The sequence below is a fragment of the Siniperca chuatsi genome, linkage group LG2, assembly GCF_020085105.1.
Source record: "Siniperca chuatsi isolate FFG_IHB_CAS linkage group LG2, ASM2008510v1, whole genome shotgun sequence".
NCBI classification, from domain to species: Eukaryota; Metazoa; Chordata; class Actinopteri; order Centrarchiformes; family Sinipercidae; genus Siniperca; species Siniperca chuatsi.
The window spans coordinates 28659926-28681591 of record NC_058043.1 but is presented as its reverse complement, the minus strand read 5'-3'; the positions used below and the strand labels follow the sequence as shown (position 1 = coordinate 28681591).

General features: G+C 38.5%; 1 protein-coding gene across 4 annotated transcripts in view; it reads right to left on the bottom strand.

Annotated features, from left to right (window-relative positions):
- The window catches only part of LOC122869544 (contactin-4), a 125530-nt gene that overhangs the window by 12666 nt on the left and 91198 nt on the right, over nt 1-21666 (bottom strand). For 2 of the 4 annotated variants that reach the window (XM_044182692.1, XM_044182683.1), the window contains exons 12-19: nt 16893-17038; nt 16153-16325; nt 13670-13787; nt 10915-11073; nt 9069-9218; nt 8519-8589; nt 7864-8098; nt 7661-7776 (exon numbers count right to left, since the gene is read on the bottom strand). In XM_044182692.1, the coding sequence (XP_044038627.1) occupies nt 7661-7776; nt 7864-8098; nt 8519-8589; nt 9069-9218; nt 10915-11073; nt 13670-13787; nt 16153-16325; nt 16893-17038 (1168 nt within the window). The remainder of the gene's footprint in view (nt 1-7660; nt 7777-7863; nt 8099-8518; nt 8590-9068; nt 9219-10914; nt 11074-13669; nt 13788-16152; nt 16326-16892; nt 17039-21666) is intronic. The other 2 variants (XM_044182673.1, XM_044182702.1) reach the window with 1 other exon arrangement.

Genomic DNA, 21666 nt, shown 5'->3' with positions numbered 1-21666 from the left:
CATATTACCATATTTAACTGACACACAGACAACCTGGGTCCATGTAGTGTTCTTCCAGCATTTGAGGGCTGGTTAGTGTTAGCAACTAATGAAGTTGCCGTTTGTAGTCAGCTGTGTGCAATGGACTTGATGGATTTAAGGCTAGGGCAGGAGGGCACAATACTTTTGCACTGGGGCCCTGTAACAGGTTAATCCTGCCATGGTCAGAGACTTTTATAGTGGTTTATCATTTTGAAGGTGATGCTGCAGCCTCAAACGTTTAAAGTGTTGAGAGGTAGAGGTGGAGTTTGCTAAAGTATTCTATAGTTTCTCACTCTGTTTACACTTTGAGCTGTATTTAGGTCTTGCATTCAGTCAGTGAAGGCGTAGCTAAATGCTCCTGCTATTTTCATTCATTTAGGTGAAGCAGTGCTATGAACCAAAAGGTTGGGTGAAGTGGGAGAAAAGTGAAGGGTGTGGTGATGAGTCATTATCCTCTCAGCCAGTCACATTACTTCTCTCATACCTTTCAGACACCTGTTCCAATCAAAGTGGTATATGACAAAAAAGGCCACTGAAGAGAGTAGGCATCTTCAAGATGAAAACAGTTTTGTTGTCATGGTGGTGCAGTTAGGTAAGATGTGACTACATGACACCTCAAATCTGCAGCCCAACATAGATGGTGTTTTTTTTAAGTACTAGAGTTTAAAGTTAATTTTCCTCATCTGCTATTGTGTGGTTTATATGTATCAATTTCTATAAAAGGGACATGTGGACATACCACTCCTCTGTCTTCAGCAAGAGTCAAGGCTGACTTGAATGTGTATTTGTCATCTTCTAACACACCAAGCAGACATGTGAGAGGACACCACTGAAATCAAAGACACAGCTACCAATGTCTAAACGGTATTCTTTTGCCACAATGCATGCAGAGCCCTTTCTAGCCAATCTACCCTGCTTAGACAGATTGTCAGAGGCATATGAGAGCTTTCCAGGCTCTCTGCTCCACAGCTGGCTGCTGAGGCTCTGGGAGTGGACATCGATGAAGGATTTTATCAGTTCAGATTGCAGTAATATTTCTACTTATCAACCTGATTATTTATAAGTTACTTTATCGATCCTTTTAAAATAAATATATAGAGGTTTTTTATAGTAATAGCCTAATTTATGCTGAATAAAAACTAAACTTTTTACTAAAATGAACATAAGGTATATCCATCAAAAGAGCAAAAACTAACAAGGCAAAAACATTTGTTTGATAAAATGCACCCACACAATGTTGTCATCTCTCCCATGGCTCAAGTCCCACATGAAAACATATTCAGAGAGCATGGGTACAGGAAACCGTGCTTCATTGTTAACAATGACCAGGAGGTTAATTCTGTTATGGAGGAAGCTGCAAATCTTGTATTTGCCTGGCAGCGCTTGAGGTATTTGCCAACATGCTCATGTTCGTTCTCAGAGGGGAATACTTGCAGTTCTGGGAAAGGCACAAGCTTGTGCTGTGCGAGGACCTCATGCACACAGCCGGTGTGAATGAGCCAGATGAAGGTATTGTGAGTAAAGTGCTGCTAGAGCTGAAGGACTTGAGATTCCCACGTTATCCAGCACGAGACTACAACATACCAGAGCTTGAGGCTCATATCGCTGAGACAGAGGACTTTCTAAATGACGAACAGCGTGTAGTTGTCGAGACAGTGATGGAGTGTGGAATAGAGCCTTGGCAAGATGATCGCAGTTGATGCAAGTGGTGGAACTTGGAAAACATTTGCATTGTCCCACATCCTCCACAAAGTCCGAGCACAGGGCGAGGTAGCCCTTGCAACAGCTGCAAGTGGCATTGCGGCTACCCTCCTGCCTAACGGGGCCACCTTTCATAGTAGCACCAGGTGCTCTCTCATTCTCACTGATGAGTCCACTTGCAATGTGAGTGAAGAGGGCAGCACTGCAACACTCATCAGAATGACGCATGTCATGGTGGTGGATGATGTTAATGATGGATCGCTGTGCATTAGAGGCATCAGATCATATATTCCAGTGGCTGCGGGGTTCAGAGAAGCCATTTGGTGGCATCACAATGGTATTCAGCGGTGACTAGAGGCAGATCCGTACCGTCGTGCCACATGGTCGCGGCACTAGCCGAGATAGTAGGAAGGTGCTTGAAAAGCTCATATCTGTGGAGGAACATCAAGATTCTTCATCTTATTGAAAACATGAGGATCGGGCAGGCTTCTGGAGACTAACAAGATGAAACAGATTGTCAAATTCCTGCTGGACCTTGGCAAGGGAAAGATTCCTGTGATTCCAGCGGAGGGTGAATTTGCTGTTGAGCTCAATTGAATCGCTCACTCTTCCCAGTGAAAGACTTGGGTGTATGAGGACATGCAGACCAACATTTCCATCTCCAAGTGTGAGCACGTCATACTGTGCTCGACCAACTCTGGAGTTGACAAGGTGAACGAGTACATGACAAAGATGTTTCCAGGAGAGGAACATGTTTGCAGCACCGTGGACAAAGCTGAGTTTCAGGGTCAACATGTATACCCGACTGAATTTGTCTCACAGTGGAAATGGTGATCATGCTACTTAGAAACTTGGATCAGCACAACAGACACTGCAATGGGTCAAGGTATCTCTATCCTGCCCCATCTCTTGGTTTCAAAATCTGTGGTTGGTGTCAATGCTGGATGCACACTCCTCATTCCACGCATCACCCTGTATCCATCTGACATCATCTTCCCATTCACTTTGCGGCATCGGCAGTTTCTGGTGAGACCCTGCTTGGTGTAAACAAGTCTCAGGGGAAGTCACTACCCTGTGTTGGGGTCTTCTGCACATGAGTCTTCTTCAGCCACAGTCAGTTCTACATGGCTGTCAGCCGGGTTGGCAACTTTGGTGTATTTAAAATTGCAGTATACCTCTGTCTGGTTTCTAATCAACAACTTATAGGAGTAATAGCCTAATGTACAGCAGTTACATGTTCATGTAGTGACAAAAGAGACGAGGAGAAGCAACATGTTGCATGATGCCTTCATCCCTGGCAGGGATCAACAAAATAATACCTAAAATTCTAATCAACTAAACTGCATGTTTTAATAATGAATATATGAACTAACAAACTATCAACTTGTGTGTACTCCTTGCAACTAACTTTGCTATCATTCCTGCCTACCAGTATAATAATAATAATAATGGATAAGTAAATACAGGCACTTATTGATTTCAACAATTTCATCTGACAAATTAACTTGATTCGGGAACAAAGACCATACCTAGAACTCATCCAATTTCCGCTCACAAGTACTTAAGCACATCTCATCCATTCACTTCCTGTTTGACTCAGTTGCCACATGACCTGTGACAGACTAGTCCAACAAACAAAACAAAACGCTTACCTTGAAACATAGACCACAAGCTCATTCTTAACCTGTCCGATAGCGACCTGACGAAGACGAACCAATCCCCGAAGTCTCAGAGTCTTCCCCATCTCCCACCATCCAACCTCTCCAGCAACCCCGGGTGCATTCAGCAATCTACATTCAGTGAAATTTTCACCACTCCGACGATAAAACCAAACTTTTCCAATGGCTTACGGACATCAGCCACCATAGCCACACAGACTACATCCACCACAGTGACCTTCTATGGTGCCTTTGGCCAAAACCCTTCATTTCCTCTTGCCTTTTCTTTCCTTGCATTGTTCCCAGCCCAGACTTCTGCATGCAGTATTCCACAATCAACCACTCCCTCTCCTTCATCCGCGGCGCAGGACAAGGAGCATGGTTGTCAAAGGCAGACATCACCAGTGCCTTCAAAGTTCTTCTCATCCACCCTGACTACTGGCATCTCTTTGGCATTCTCTGGAAAGCTGCATACTACTTTTCAGTGCACCTGACCTTTGGGTGCAAGAGCAGCCCAAAAAATATTCAACTTTTTTTTCCGAAGCACTCTGCTCGATCTTGACAAACAATTTCAAACTCCCGTACATCATCTATCTCCTAGATGACTTCCTTACCGTCACGCAACCATCTTCACCCCTGGCTCACAGTCTTCACCCCTTCACTTCTGCATTTCATGAGCTCGGAATCCCTCTCTCCCCAGAGAAAATGGAAGGTCCCAGCACATCACTGGAATTTCTTGGAATAACACTCGACTCAGTCTCACTCCAAGATCCCTGCCTCCCTAAAAAATACACCGGATTCCCTTACTCATTTCAAACTTCCTCTTAGCTCACAGATGCTCCAAACAGCAACTGCTCTCGCTGCTAGGCCACCTCAACTATGCCATCCGTATCATCCTGCAAGGTCGATCCTTCTTGTCACACCTCCTCTCCATAGCCTCCTTCCTTCTAAAGGAAGTTTTTCTATGCCACTGTCGCCAAGTGCTTGCTCATATTATAAAGAGTACGGTCTAGACCTGCTCTATAGGAAAAGTGCAATAAGATAACTTCTGTTATGAATTGATGCTATATAAATAAAATTTAATTAACAAAAATTATTAAATTTGCTTTGGAATATTTATGAAACGTACAGATCAAATATATAAAGTGAAATATAATATCACCACATGTCTTTTAAACAGTGAGTGAAATTGTTACAGAACATTATTTTTTTTACATTTTAAAACCTTAACATTAACAATTAACATTAATTAATCAATCCATATTATACATAGTTTATTGTAGTACAAACTCACATAACATTCAAAAACACAAAACACAGTTTTTCTTTACTGTCTCCTTGAAGGGCCTCTTGTCTGCTTTGCATTCCCACTTGAAGCTCACAGTATGTAGTGGTGGACATTTTCTGTAGATCACCTTGGAAGTCCAACCTTGACAGATTGGAGAGAGAGAGTGGTTGGTTGGAGTAGCTAATGTCAATGTCAATTTATTTATATAGCACATTTAAAACAACCACGGTTGACCAAAGTGCTGAACAGGATAAAATACCAAATAAACACATATAAAAGTTAACAAATACATAATAAAACAACACAAACAACATAATAAAAGAACAGCAGCACAATAGAAAATGAAATCAAGGTGCCAAACTCATAATACAAAAAAAGTTTGTTACTAACCTAGCAAACATCTAGTTGATCAGCATAAAAGAGGCTAGCAGTAGCCTGGTATTTACTGGGGTCAATGAGAGTGAAAATGAGACCCTATTTTAATATCACACATGCTAACCAATGACTAACATTAGCTCAATACTAGCTGGCATAATGTTTTTTAACAGGAAATACGATCACTTTACAATAGTTAATTTACTAACTATTACAACATTAGACAACTTGTAAAGACTGCAAGATAATGGTGCTGATTCAAATGTTTGCTATAGAAAATAGCAGGACATTTCTTGAAAATTCATGTTTTTTGTTCCCTTTACTGTGCAAACTATTACAATCAATGGACCAATTTGCCAAGACAACAAATGCAGCTATGAGCTGACATAGCATTTTCCTTAGTTAAAAGATTAAAACTTACCTAGTTCTCCACAGGCTGGTGAGAAATTATGAAAAACTTGGGCACTTGGACCAGTTGAGTATAGCTATTTTTCCTAGGAGAGGGCTTGGATGTTCCTCCTCTTTGCCACTTCCCTCCAAAAACGATATTAAGATGTTTTCCTCATTACATATAAATATTTAGTTATCTTTGTCATCTAAAACCAAACAATAAGTGAAGTTAAGTGAAGTAAGTGCTTTATTTAAAACAAAAGTGTCCCACACCTCCCTAAAATGGTTGTTCCCCAGTCCTTGTTTAATTTAAAATATTTCAGCGGGAAAGCTGGCTGTAGGCACATTGAGACAATATTGACTATTAAATGTTAGTATTTCAATGTTGTGAACAAGACTCAATGTTGATTCAATGGCATTTTTTCAATATTTAAACTGTGACTACTGTAGAAATGTTGATTTAAAGTAAATTACATTAACATTTCTCCCGCACCTCCCATACAGTTCTCATGAATGGGGAAATTAGCTATAGAGACCAGTTCTCATGAACGGGGAAATTAGCTATAGAGACCAAAACTGATTTTTGTACCAGGCTGTAAACATATCACAGCCTATCATATTACATATATATTATATTACACTTATTTCTGCTGTGAAGTTGGGCATTTTAACATGGGGGCTTATGGAGACTCGTTTTGGAGCCAGCATCAAGTGGCCATTCAAGGAAATGCCAAATGTTTTTGGCACTTCCACGTTGGCTTAATTTTTCAGCCCAGGAGGCTGCCGCTTGGCGAAGACGTGTAATTCCAAGGGAAAGAATTTGAAGTATGCTGTAGCAAGTAAATATTTTATACAAAGTTGGCGAGGTAAGATCTCCGATGTTATTTACATTTCATTACTACATTACATTATCATGGTGTAGCTCCGTTCCTTGTGGGAGAGGATGTGGAAGAGGGCACGCAAACAGACAGCTAGCCGAGGAGATATTCACTGAATTTGACAAAAAGTGTATAGGAGTAGCATTGGTGACTACACCTTTAACTAAAACATTAGTTGAAATTGAATGATGTCTTCTCCATTAAACTAGTGGTACATTTTTCATGTGTGTAATGTCAAACCTTTGCATTCTGAAACTAAATATCTAACTAAATATGAAATGAGTCACTTTCTAAAACCAGACTGAGCATCTGTTCATCCACAATATAGTACAGTATTTGATAATTACTGCATATCTTGCAGTTGCTATATTACTAAAATTAGAACCAAACTGAAACATTTACTTTCTGGATGCTGTACCAGCCTTGTACAGTACACCTGTTGCTACACTGCCCAGGCTCTGCAATTCAAATGATCCACTAAAACATGATTTGAGAGGCAATTGAAGCTTAAATTAGATAAATTAAGGAAACTTTTATTGAGAATTTGAATTAATATCTACCCACATGTTGTCGACACTCTTGTCAGATGAAGCTGGTCCACCCAGCTGCAAAAATAATAATGTAATGTTTAATAATATAAATCTTGAGATAATAAAAGATTTAATACAGTTTGTGTTTTTCTTTACTTTATTAAGTTGTTAAAATACATTTATATTGTTATGGAGCTGTATATTTTTATATTGGAGCAAAATCTGTAAAATTTGTTTCCCTATGTTTAGCATGAACATTCATGCAAACATTAGTCTCAGCTAACCTGCTCAGTCTAGCTCCCAAACACGTCATCATGATTCTTCAAACCCCCTGTTTGGTACACAAGGTGTGTACCAAACACTAGCAATGACCTCAAAGCTTCTCAGCAGAGGTCAGGCCATTGGGCATACCCTACTATATAAAATATCTCTTGTTTAGAAGAAAATTTTATTTTTATCTAGGTTTTCCACAGTCAAATCCCAGGTGAATGTTTGTTGTAGAGAATAGTGATGTATGGTGTTCACACTTTCTTTCTTTCTTTTTTGAATAGCAGCTCTCACACAGCCTTGGTATAGAGGTCTTTTGGAGACTGGAACAACTGCCAACAGTCCTCTTCATCCCCTAGATTAGCTTGTGAAAAATATGCCGCTCCAACACCTGCAGTATTTCAATGTCAGAATATATCCACGTTGTTGCCATCGGCAGTTATATTCAAATGAATGCCAGCTTATTGTACTGTCAGTCATTCTGGGATTAATGTCTACTCCTTGTTTGAATATTCCTTGAAGCATTATTATTTCAACTTTTCTTTTTCATACCTCATATGCAATGATCTTCTCGCTGTTGGACCCGGGGGGAACTGGCTCCCAGTACACCTCGATCTCAGAGGCTGACACAGCATGGGCCCATACTCTTGATGGCGCCTCAGAGGGCTCTAAATAGGATAGATCATGAATTATGCATATTTGCAATTAATAGTGAAAGCATACATTTTCTTGAATTATCAGGTGAACACACTCACCTTCTTCTGCAGAAAACACTCTGACAACACGGCTGAACGGCCCCTCTCCCATGCTGTTGTAGACTCCTACTTTCACTTCAAACTGGGACAGGGGTGCGATGCTGTCGTTTCTGTAAATATATCTCGATGCATCAGGGGATGCCAGCACTGTCTGGATCCAGGTGCTGCTGCCAAGTGGGTGGAAAGCCACGACATAGCCAAAGTCCTCTCCGCTCTGCTGTTCCTCTGGAACTGGCTGAGATAGGAACAGAAAAGTTATGCCTTTGACCCAAACAACTGTGAGCAGGAATTTAATTAGGGAGTTGTAAAAAAGTAAAGTAGAAATAGTGTTTTATGTCTAACAAACTATTGAGCACATACAGCATCTTTTTTGCGCTTTGAATCACATCCAAAAAATGTAAAGCTGTCACCTAATTCTAGATTTACACATATGAAATTTGCACTAGCGCCGTATCTCCATTTTGATTTACACAACAGGGGGAGTCAGCAGGCAGCAAATCAGAAAAGCACTGCCTTTAATTAAAAGCCATTCCACTGAAGCCAGACCACTGCAGACACTGTAACTCTACTCACTGTAAGTCCATTCTCATCAAAAGATTCAAAGAATGCTCTGTCAAAATGAATGCCCACTCAAAAATGCCCATGATCCTCTTACCTCCCACATGATGACAAGTTCTCCTTGAGCTCCTCCACCACCACTTACATTAACTGGTGCAACCTTGGGAACTAAACAAGCACAAAGGAAACTTAATCACCCATCAGTTTTTGTTGACAGTGGCATCACCATTCATGTCAGCCCAATCTGTGAGGCACAACTGGAGACTAGTTCTCTTGTGATTCAACCAGCGGGAATTACTCAGCTAAACAGACACTTTCATGTTGTTGCCTCATGGGATGTGCGGATGGGTCACATTTTCTGTTTATGCAACTATTAATTAATTAATGATATTAATGTTAATTAAGAAATCATGGCACAAGTTCCAGAGTGCTGACACACACACAAGCTTAATGTTGATACTTAAAAGTGTGATTCAATTTCCACTTATTTTGCATGTGACTGAGTAATCAAACTATTGGCATGAAAACGGACAACAGATTTGAAATGAGTAGCATCACAGGGAGCGCTGAAGGAAACAGTTAAATTACATTTTCCAAGTGGGACTGATTAATTTGTTATGAAGAGAAAAAACAAATTGAGAGGATACCTGCAGCTTTAGTTCGAATCTGTTTTGATGGCGTGCTGGGTTCTCCAACACCAACACTGTTGATTGCCACCACCCTGAATTCATAATCCACCCAGGGGTTCAAATCTTTCACTGTTGCATGCGTCATCTGTCCAGGCACATAATCAGGAACTAGGATTAAATGTAAATGTTGTTGTTTATTTTGTTTAAATGTTTTACTGAGGCATATTTCACATTTTGTCTTCAACAAATATAAAAACATTTCACAAAACCAGTGAAGTAAATCAAAATCAAATGGTGACATTTGTAAATCTTTTAATACTATTTCAATTACAGTACGTTCAGGGTGTAACTGGTCCACCGACTCTACACGTTCTGCAATTTTTGTGGATATTGCACAGCAATGCAATTTTACACATAAATGCAATTAATAAATAGAATTAATAAGCTGTTAGATGAGGTCACTTCAGTTAACGTGGCTGACAATACTGCTATCCTTCCTGCTATCGGCTTGATATGTTTTAAATCAGCGTCTTTCAGATAAAACTGTAATCTTAAATAAACCAGGGTTGAGGTTACAGAAGGATGAAAAAATTCACTTAATCGGCCATTCATGATTATTTCTGCCAAATATTCTGGTAAGTAGTATGGTGTATGAGGAATATGAAGGAAAGGCTGATATCTTTCTATATTCTTATACTGACTATATATAACCAAGTAAGAAAAGTAAAAATTCAAGAGATTTGTATGGCTCTAGGGATCATGTCTGTAATTCAGTCCTTGTTTTAAGTCGTTTACCTATGACTGTCAGGTATTGTATTATTTCTGTGTGGACTGCTGGTCATGGCAGGCACACATTTCCAATATTAGCTTATCGCAGATAAGATGATAAGTAATGAGAAATTGCGGTACTGAAATGCCCAAAATATGTTTGCTAAATTTCAGAAACAGTGTCTCCATAACATAATTTTTCCATCAGAGCGCACTGACAAGTTGATTTTTCAACTTTAATATGTCAGTACATATCATATCACATTTTTTTTTCTTTAAAAACTGAAATTCAAAGGGGCACTCCAACGATTTCACACATGAAGATACGTTTATTTGTCACAAAGACTACTACTCTACCTGTGAGGAGTAACAGTTGTATAATGTCCTCTGTGGCTCGGGGGGGAACTTTCTAAAGTCTGAGAAAATAATCCTGATGATGTCATCAGGGTTATCTCAGATTGGGCTTGAAATGTCAAAATTTTAACAGGAAGACTGTTTTTGTGTACTTGGAGCATGGAGTTTGAAAGATGTGGAGATATCCCAGGCAGGGAGGGTCTAACAAAAGACATTATTAGGATCCAGAGTTTTTGGAACATGACCCATAAATACTAAAATACTAAAATTCAGGATGCTGCATATTAGGGTTCTGTTTCCTGTTGTTTAATAATTTCCATATGTCTACTTCAGAATGAGAAAAAAAAGAGCCTGAAGTGAATCCTTATCAATTTTCCTAACTAATTTGTCTATTGTCTATTGACCGCTCACTAAACAACTTGCAAAGTATGTCATTCATAGGAAGATCTATGAAATACTTTCAGCTTTTCTCTGTTACAAGCAATAATAATAATACTAATACTACTACTACTACTACTACTACTAATAATAATAATAATAATTTTATCTATAGAGCACTTATCAAAAAAACAAGAGAAATATAATACCACAGTGAATGATTAAATATAAAGAAATAATATGTATCTGAGAGAGAGTAAAGTCTCCTTAATGACCATATTACGACATATTTCATATGACATATTTCCTCAGTATAGACTTGCATTAATTGAGAATAAGTGTTTGATGGTGGTGCATCTGTTACCTGTTCTCACAGTCTGCCACCCTATAGAGAAGGGGGTCCTGACCTGCACCATGTACATGGTAACAGGACTCCGGTTGTCAGGTCCAGAGCCCCAGGACAGTTGCACAGTGGTGTCAGTAATGTCAGTCACCACCAGGCTCTCCGGGGCACCAGGAGGTCCTGCAACACCCAGAAACAAGGACAGACACCTGCATCAGCCTCACCACATAATAGCAGCCAAATTATTATTTTTTAAATCACTTCAGGTAAGCATAGCAGATCCCACCCCAGGTGTTGAGTGATTCATAACTCCGCTAACAACATCAGTTCAGGGCTATATAAGATATAATTGGTAGTGCCAGTCTAATCACTACAGACAATAGTACATTTCACTAGGAAGTCAGGTTGGACCATCTACTGTATCATTTAACTTATATATAAGGCCAGTGAGTTTTTGCTTGTGATATAACAGTATCACTTCCCTTGGTCATGAAAAAAGTTATGATTTTTAAATTATGAAAATAATCACAGTCAGGTGAATGATGAAGTATTGTAAAGTGAGAGGAACATTTAGAAATGTGCCTTATTTTGCTTGTGGAGACATGTGTGCCATCACCCAGAAAGAAAAAGCTCTCCTTATGGAGCCTGGTTGCCCATACTAGCCAACTAAAAGAAAGAAATCAAATTATTATTTAACAATAGCGTGAGAGACCATTAATGACCAGGGATTTGGAAAAACAAGGCAACATTTTCCATTGGGATCTCATTGAAATTAGCGAAAGCAGCAACATGAGATCAAACAAACAGGCCGGGATTTGGATAACTGACATGAGATTTCCGGCTAAACCCACAAATCTGCAAAAGTAGCACTGAGCCCTCAGCGGGACTACCTGCTGCTAGAAGAAGATCACTGGGTATCAACAATGCTTGGTTTCAGATTATCCATACAGAAACATACAATCCATATGTAAAAGCTGCACCATCTGACATCTGGCTACAGACTCTTGATGCCACGCTTTGCCAATCTGAACCTCCCAGACAACAGTATTATTTTACTACTCGGTGAGGCTGGCCTGGACTTTCCTCACCATGTGGTTATGTATTTCGATCATAGGTGTGATTGACACACTAGTGTGACTGGCTGAGAACATAATTAATCACCAAACCCCTCCAATTTATATTCCATGACCTTTTTGGAGCATACTGTAGTGCAGTGCGTTTCTGAAAGAAAACAGCAAGTGTCCCACTTTCAGGACTTGTCTTTGTGATTACAACATAAGTCAAAATATTGTATCAGCCATTAAAAGCCTAACATGTAACTTTAAATTGTAGATGCAGATGTAAAGATCTCTAATCTCAAGATTCCCAGAAAAAAATAGAGGATATCAGTGTCTTCAATCAGAGCGATGGCTGTTTTGGATCTGTAATCGAAAACAATGGCTCTGACTTTTTATTAGAAATTCTCACTACCATTTGAATGCGAGAAAAAAAAAATTACCATTCGATTAGTAATGATCAATTTCAATTTAATTTAAATTGAATAAAGTCAGGTGTTGGCTGACTACAGTCAGGTTTCTGCAAAAGAAAATGAGAATGAATGTATGTTTCCATCCACTACTGCAAATATTAGGAGTAGGGGGCATCAAGATAAACATTTGATAAATTCTCCAGTCAGGTGCCATTACTCCCGTGCAATATACCCATTTCAGTTTAAAATTCCCAATTTATTGATATTGATATTTATTCATACCTCTATTAATGCTGTGCAATATCCTCCGTCTCAGTATAATCTTAATAAGCTACACTTAACTTGACAGTTCATGCACTATTACCTTATACCATATTATAATCATCAACCGGTAAACCCACTTTGTACTTCACACTTATTTTATTTTATACTTATATCCACTTGGTACTTAATTTATTTTCTGACCTGTATTATAGTGTATTATATTATTTGCTAGTACTTCTATTCCTGTCTGCACTGACGTGATAGTGAGCTGCTGTAACAAAAGAGTTTCCCCTCGGGGATCAATAAAGTATTTCTGATTCTGATTTCTGATCACTGCACACAGATCAGAGGTATCATATATACGTCAGTATTCATTCACTAAGATTGTTTCCATCACACTTTGTCGCATTTTGCTTTTATCGATACACCAACTTTTCCACCTCAGTCAAGCATAAAAACTTTTCAGTGATATTTTGACATTTTTAATTTTTTTATATTTCCTGCATTTCCACACAGATTTTTTATACTCTGATTGAAATACTCATTAGTAACTGCCAAACTAGAAAGAATGTTGCAAAAGTCATGTGGGACCCTTGAATTAAATTAAATCGCTGATGCTTAGCACATCCACCTCAAATATGTACTAAGATATTAAGATACTTAAGTTTCAGCATCAAATATGTCCTCCGCAGAATATATGGTGTTAATTTTTTTGAAAACTTACTTTAGAAAGTGTTTTTATTCTTGCATGAAGCTGGACTCTGATCTTTTTAGATAGTCCTGAAGCTTTTGGAGGTAACTTACCTGTATCTCTTAAAGTGTAATGATCATAGAGCCCATGGATTAAAAACAGAATAATTCTGTAATTTCAAAACATTCATGGTTGTGAATCTAAAAGTCTATTAAAGCTGTTTTGCAGTGAAATATGTGTGTCATAATCCCAAGAAACACACACACTCCACACAAAAAAAACAAGAAATTGAAAACCTCCATAGAGAGTTCTATGAAATGACAAGCACTGTAAGAAAGGAGGAAGAGGCATACCTTTGACAATTAAGTCTGCTGCTGCTGAAACAGTGTCAATTTCAGTGTGTACCATACACACATACTTCCCAGAATGCTTTAGCTGAATGTTCCTCACCATCAGGTCACCTGCAAATCCCTAATGACAAAGACACATTCATATAAAGTCTGAGAGGAAGAAAAACACCAAAAGTAGCAAAGTCAAAGTAAAAAAAAAGAAGTATGGAAAATCCTTGGAACACATACATTTTCTTTCCTCCATAACCACAGGACTGCTAGAAAAAAAAATGACATGATAGTCTAGCAAAACAAATTAATTCAGTTTTCCACTGTAAGGAAGGCTACACAAAAATGACTTGTTTTAAAAGTTTTTTTTCTTTGTATCAGTGTTTGTTGTGTTTATACTTGATCCTTACAGCTCAGATGAATGGCTCTAGTAAGAGTTTTCAGAATAACTTTTTGCACTTTGCAGTTGTGTAAACACACACACATATAATTTTCAAAAGTTTTTCTCAGCAAAATACAGCGTTTCAGAAATCTGTCCCTTTTGTATAAAAAGCAAAGGCAAGTTAAACAACTGTTGTGATTATGTTCACTGTGGAAAAGTCAGTGTGGTACAGCGACTTCAGTGAGCCTTGTGTGTTCAACAAGAGGGAGCATAAATCTTGTAATTACAAAAATTTAGGCACCTTTGTTCAGGGAGAAATTTACTGATTTGCTCATACAGTGAGATCACCTCTGGGATGGAGAAATGTCTTACCTGTTTACAGGTTTTCCCCTCAGACACAACACACAGTAACATCTGCTAGCATCTCTGATTTAAGTGTATACATTGTCCAACACATGGGCTTAAAGGCAAAACCCACCCAACAAGACTTTCCCTGGTACCTTTATGTTCTCATTCAATCAGTTTGATCTATGCTTAAAAGGAATAGTTTGACATCGCATCACGTGTCGCTGCTCTAACATTAGCCTGCAAGTTTATTTATTCATATATTTGGACAAGCAACTTGTAATTATGCTCGATCCATTTTCACTTACTTGTCTTTACCAAAAAAGCTTTATGGCAAGCCCTGAGCATGCATTGCAATTACTATCTAGTCAAACTGTTGTTTCTAAGATTACACATCAATTTATTTTGATTCTGATTTCTTACTAAGGCCAGGTAGGCACATTAATTGACTAATTGTTTAAGTACTAGTGTGATTTTAATGGTATTATTTGTAAGTACAACCTACACAACAGCCTAATCAAACGTTTTGGCATGTTTAAAAATAAACACATACAGTCACCTTGATTCCAATTTCCAATACCTGTATTAGCCTATTTGAATTAGTTTAAAGAGAGCAAACATTTTGAATCAAAGTTGACTAAAATGTAATGACTTTTTGTCGACTAAAACTGGACTAAAACGTTTTGAGTTGTCGTCGACTAAAACTATGAAGGATATAAATGACTAAAACTAATAAGCATTTTCTTCTAAGATTAACACTGCACTCATGTCTGTACGTTATGGAGCTAGAGCCAGGACACAGTTAGCCTTGCTTAGCATAAAGACTGGGGGCAATTAAAACATTTGCTTACCAGCATCTCTAAAGCTCACTAATTAAAGAAATTGTTCAACGTTTTTATCTGTCCATTAAATATGAAGCCAACAGCAGCTTAGCTTGGCATAAAGACTGGAAAGAGGTAAACCTGGCTCTATCCAACCTCTAAAACACACTAATGAAAACATTGTATCTCCTTTGTTTAATCCGTAAAGAAACCAAAGTGTTAAAACGACATTTTATGAGGGGTTATGTGCTGACTATTTCTTGGCTGGGAGCAGTAACTTCCTGGAGTCTCAACTGGTTACCAGGCAAGTGCTCAGAGCCAAGACACAGTTTGGTACATAACCCCTACAAAGCTAACTGGCTGCTAGCTTAGCATTATATTTAATGGACAGACATGAGAGTGGTATCGATCTTCTAATCTTTCAACGCTCCACCAGAAAGCAAATGAGAATATTTCCCAAAATGTCGAACTATTCCTTTAACATGATGTATCTTGTTTGTTAATCTTTACACAAACAGTGACGTAAAAAATAAACAATTTGTGGATTTCTGGGGAGTTACATGCTATAAATATTTCTCAGCAAACAACAGTAGGTGCAGTATTTTTGATTTTTGGGTGAACCATCCCTTTAAAGTTAACTTTCATGGAATAGCTGCAGTGGGACTCCTGGTATTACAAAGCCTGTTACCATTAAATACATTATTTTATTTTTAATCCAGGTTTTGATGAAGAGTAAGATGGTTGAGAAGCATTCAGGGAAATTCAATGCACACTGAAACATGATTTTTCATATGAATATCATAGACTATCATAGACATAGACTGGCAGAAAAGCACAGCTCTCGAGAGCTTCAATATCAACTCTAGCATAAAAAAATGATGTAGGCCAAATCTTTGGCACTGATTTTTTTTAACTTTAAATCACCAAGTGTTCACCCACATTATACGTACCCCTCCAATCATCTCAAAGTGCTCCTGCCTGTTGAAATCAATGGCTTTTCCGTTGAAAAACCACTTGAAGATGGGACTCAGGGACGAATCACTGGACACCTCACATGGCAACACAATGCTCTGTCCCACAGTGGCGTCCAAACTCAAGGGTGGAACTATAATCTTGGTAGGCTCTACAGCATTATGGGAGGAAAAAAGGAGAATCATTTGGTACTGTATGTAGCACTGTATCTCTATAAAATCCAGCCAAATGAAGAAGGTAATTAAGCTTAATTTGCCCAGAATAGTGAGACAGAGTCTGCTCTATCAGTGTAATTAAGTGACCTTAAATAACTTCACTTAGGAAGCGAATGCCTCCCATAACTCAGTAATGAATAATTAAACACACTGCAATTACAATGTCAACTAGAAAGAAAAAAAGAACTCTCGCTCTATAATCAGCATTATTTAAAAACCCAAATCTGAAAATGCTGTAGCAGCTCTTTTTAAATTAAATGTTGGTGACAAAATGTTCCTCACAGCAATAGATGGCGGTGGTTTGCCCCACTCCACTACATGAACAATAACTCACAGCTGACAAAACCATGGATGACTTATCTGTCAAACAGGCGGGAACATAAAACGGCTATATATTTCATTATCAATTTCATGCTTGATCTAGTATTTTTTTCCCTTAAAGGTTTAAACCCTTGGCTTAAAAAAGGTACAGTAGTGAAAACCTGTGGAAAAGAAAGAAATACCTTTCACCACCAGTGTTCCCGTGCTGCTGGATGTTCCAAAATGGTTTCTGGCCACACATGTGTACTTGCCTCCATCAGATTTGGAGATGTTGGTGATACGTAGAGTCCCATCCTCCATGATAGTCTGTCTGAGAAGAGGGACAGAACTGAAACAGACCATCATGAGTTCACATCTCTCATTTGGTTATAAATTCTGTTAATTGAATGAAAAGTGATGATATGAATCAAACTTTTTCCCATATATTTCATTTTGAATGAAGGCGTCAGAGTCTATTCCAAAAGTCTATTTACATGCCTCGAAGATAACAATTATCTTAGTTGAAGCAGAACAGATTTGCTGTAGGGTCAGCATAGTAATGACAGCACAGAAGCTTAAATGCACATATTAATTGGATACACAACAGGCCACCAGGGCCGGGCAGGATGGTGATAGGAAGAGCAGAGCAGCACTGGAGAGAGGGAATTTGAATGTGATCGTTACCTGCAACCTTATCGCTCTACAACACATGGAGATAGTATCAACATGCTATAAGCCATTTCTGAAAAGTAATAACATGGAGACATGCATATAAAAGCATCTCAATTGAAAAAATGGCAGTCTGGTCTCATGGGAGAAATAAAGTGGGAGCACAATGAAGTAAAAAGAAAATATATATATATGTTTTTATACTTATTGTGCTTTCCATAATCATTTGTTTCTTATACTTTTTGATACAAAGAGCTCTGTCATGTACTGTGTTGTCTATGACTGATGTTCAGTTCTATCCTTTTTTTTAAGGAGAATATTAATGTAAATATTTATATTTTAAAAAACACCTTTTTTAGGTATTCCTTTCAGGCTGCATACAGCCCCAACAACCTTCACCAATAAGGCTAACCTATATGTAGCCTGAGAGGTGAAACCGAGGGCAAAAAAAATCCAGAAAGTGCTTGCAGCACCATTCGCTGCTGCTCATTAAGCTTATTGCTTTGAGCGCATGGTAATAACTGAAGGCATCTCAGATGAGTGTATCAATATTTCTAACAATTCAGATTTTCTCTCATATGGACTATGGTAGCAGTACAATAAGACAATTGTAAACAATAAAAGTGAGGGGACGAAAACAGGATTTTAAAAAGTGAGCAGGACATAATCCCCCACATCCTCAGTAGAAATTTTCACATTCTAGCCTGGAACAGTTATTTTGGCACCTTGGTTCTACACATACAAGTTGGAAAGCATGTAAACATATGCATAAATGAGGCAGATAATGCTCTCCTGTTGTGACCTTTGGATTCAGTAAATCAAACAGAAATGTTGTGAGCAGCCAGCTCAAATATCAAACAATTTCACATTCGTTCCCAAAAATAAATATGTATTCACTCCGGCCGAGCTGATACCCAGAGAGCATGTCTGACACAGGCTGCTTTGCGTTGATTTATTGACAAAAATATCAAATGCTGAGTGATGGAGGCGCACTGAGAACATGACCTGAGCTGCGAAACAAAGAGAAATGTAAAGAACTATCTGTTTTGTAGACAAACTTCCCATGTTGTGAATTTCTGTTTTCTTTACCAAATGAACTGCCTGGGTAATCTGTCGCTTTGCTGATGACCAACCCATGGAAAACATGATAACTAATCAATCCCACTGGTCACATGTTGAGGCAGGTCCAGTGAGTTACGGAAAGACTATATTGATCTGAGCCAGAGCCCAAAAGAAAATGAGATAGGAAAAAACAGCAAGAGAGCAGCTATACACTTTACACTTTATCTGACACATAAACAGCATGCAAATGGAAACTACAAAATTAGAGGCAGCATATGCCACAGTGTTAAATAAGTACATTAAACAGCACTCTGGTCAGACTGTCATGCCTCTCTCTCTTTTCTGCAATCATTTTAGCATCTAGAGTTTGCTTCTTGATAGCAAACTTGTTAGAACATTTGATACTGCAAACCACTGTACTGGAAAATTCCCCTGTGTGACATTTTTGTTGCCTTTAAACCTTTAAAAAGTCCAGTATGTAGGATTTAGTGGCATCTAGCAGTGAAATTGCAGTTTGCAATCATTTGAATACCGCTCGGATCACCCTCCCATTCAAGCGTGTATGAGAAACTATGGTGGCCGCGAAACTCGCAAAAAACGTGAAAAGCCCAATCTAGAGTGATTGGTTTGTCGGTTCTGGGCTACTGTAGAAACATGGCGATGCAACATGGCAACCTCTGTGGAAGGGGACCTGCTCCCTCTGTAGATATAAAGAGCTTATCCTAAGGTAATGAAAACACAACAATTCTTATTTTCAGGCGATTATACACTAATGAAAACATACTTATAAATATTATATTCTATTTATGCCAATAGATCCTCCTAAATGTTACATACTGGACCTTTAAGATTCATCAAAAACATTTTCACTAAATATAGAAATTCAGTGAAATAACCTGTACCCTGGTACAGCTGTACTAGCAAGGATTTTTCCATTTCCAAACAACTTCCAACACTCAACTTAACTTTGAGAAAAATCTCATGTCTGGAGTTTGATTGCAAAAAGACTGATACTATCAGGTCTCTGTTATCAGCAAAATATTGTTGCAATTGGGTGAAAACACTGTATAAACTTTGCAAGAAGAGTTTTATGAGAATGTACTTTTAAGTTTATGGGCCCGAGCGGCCAAAGAAGAAGACTGTGGTGGGTGGATGAAGTGGCCATCCTACAAGAGAAAAGTCACATAATCCAGTGTCATATGATGCTCATGATAGCTCAAAGCAATGATTATTTTTTAATCAGAGCAGCTATAAAGTAGGAAGTTTTAGAGTTTTTTGTTTGACAGTTTTAGTTTGAAATAAGTGTATCTAATGTGGGGAAATTACAGGGTAAAGTAAGATACAGATGTTAATATAACCTTTTTAAATAAAAAATATTCAATACAGCAGCTATTGAAGAGGATTGTGATTAAAAGAAATATGTGCCCACTACCATTGATCATATGTTCCAACAAACACAAATGGAAATATTTGCGGGTGGGAAGCCAGTGAGATGTACTGGGGAGGTGGGGTTGTTGGGGGATGGCCGTCGATTTTACCGAATTAAACTGTTGCTAGCAAATTTCATCAGCTGTAGTTAGCTAATTAAACTATCGTTAGCTTAGTAAGTTGGTTGAAAACATTCTCTCCAGCTGACTCTAAAAAGGGTCTTAAATATGCACTTGATGGCTACTTACATGGCTACTTACATGATTTCGGTCATAACCCTGTTTGACTTACATAGCTTAGCTAATACAAAAATTTTAACAGTATCTTTTTAATTTTAACATCACAAGAAAATAAACTCAATTGTGCATAAATGTAAACCTTTTTTAACAGCTAGGGTTATATTGTGGTTTGTTACACACCTTTAATAAAAGCAGACAACTTCCCTTCGAAATAAAGGACTGTTAGAGAACCTCTGCTCTTTGACTAAATCAGGGCTGCCAAGTTTTCAGATTTGTTTGGAGTGAGATTTGGTATGGGTGAAGTTTGTGCATTTTATGAGTAGGCCTTCTGTGACATTACCCACCGCAGAAAACTGTTCATTTCAGAGACTGTTTTCCTGCGTTCTAGCGAATTTACTGTATGGACGGTGTAGTACCTCATTCGTCCAAGAGTGTTCCATCGTAGAAAAGGTTTCAGTCGTAGTCATCTGAACACTGTTTTCAGAATCAAGATGTTTCGGCTCTTATCCGGAAGTCATTCTCAATTGTGAAAATGGTCTGAGAATTCAGAAATGTAAGCTACTCTGTGTTGCTTAGGCCCTGCCCTCAGGGAGGAGTCTTCCTGAGTGTCTGCTGTTTACCCTGCCTAGTTTCACCTGAAATTGACCTTCTTTTGTTTCCATGATGGCCCAGTAATCAGGCCTATTGTTTTCTGGCTGCACCTCCCTCATCACTGTTAAGTACCCGATTAGCACATGATTGGCTTGACCATTGTGTTAATACACTGTGGTAAACGGTTGGCAAGATGAATCTCAGACCACCATTTCTGTTTAAAGAGGGGTTTTCTTTTTTCACAAAAATGGCTTCTTTGACTCCTCTTTCAAACCAACTCTTCCCTCTGCTTAGAATCTTTACCTCACTGTCTTCAAATGTGTGGTTTGTAGCTTTTAGATGCAAATGCACGGCACTCTGCAATTCCAAGTTAGCGTGTCATCTGTGCTGATAAAGTCTTTTGTGAAGTGGCTGTTTAGTCTCACCTATGTACCGTTCTTTGCAGTTTTCCATACTGCACTGAATTGAATAAACTACATTGCTCTGTTTTGTGTGGGCATCTTGTCCTTAGGATGAACGAGTTTCTGTCTTAAAGTGTTGCCTGGTTTAAAGAAAACAGGAACATCGTGCTGTCTAAAGATCCTTTGTAGTTTTTCAGACAGTCCAGATACATAAGGGATGGAGACACCATTCCTTCTTGGTTCTGTTTCCCTTTTGTCCTGTTTTTTGGCTCTTTTAACTTTGTTGAGATTCAATCTGCCCAACGTTTACCACAGTGTATTAGCACCTTGGTCAAGCCAATCATATGCTAATCAGGTACTCAACACAATTGAGAATGACTTCCGGATGGGAGCCGATATGTCTTGATTCTGAAAACAGTGTCCAGATGACTATGACTGAAACCTTTTCTATGATAGAACACTTCTGGACGACTGAGGGACTACACCGCCGTTTACCACAGTGTATTAACACCATGGCCAAGCCAATCATATGCTAATCAGATACTTAACAGTGATGAGGGAGGTGCAGCCAGAAAACAATAGGCCTG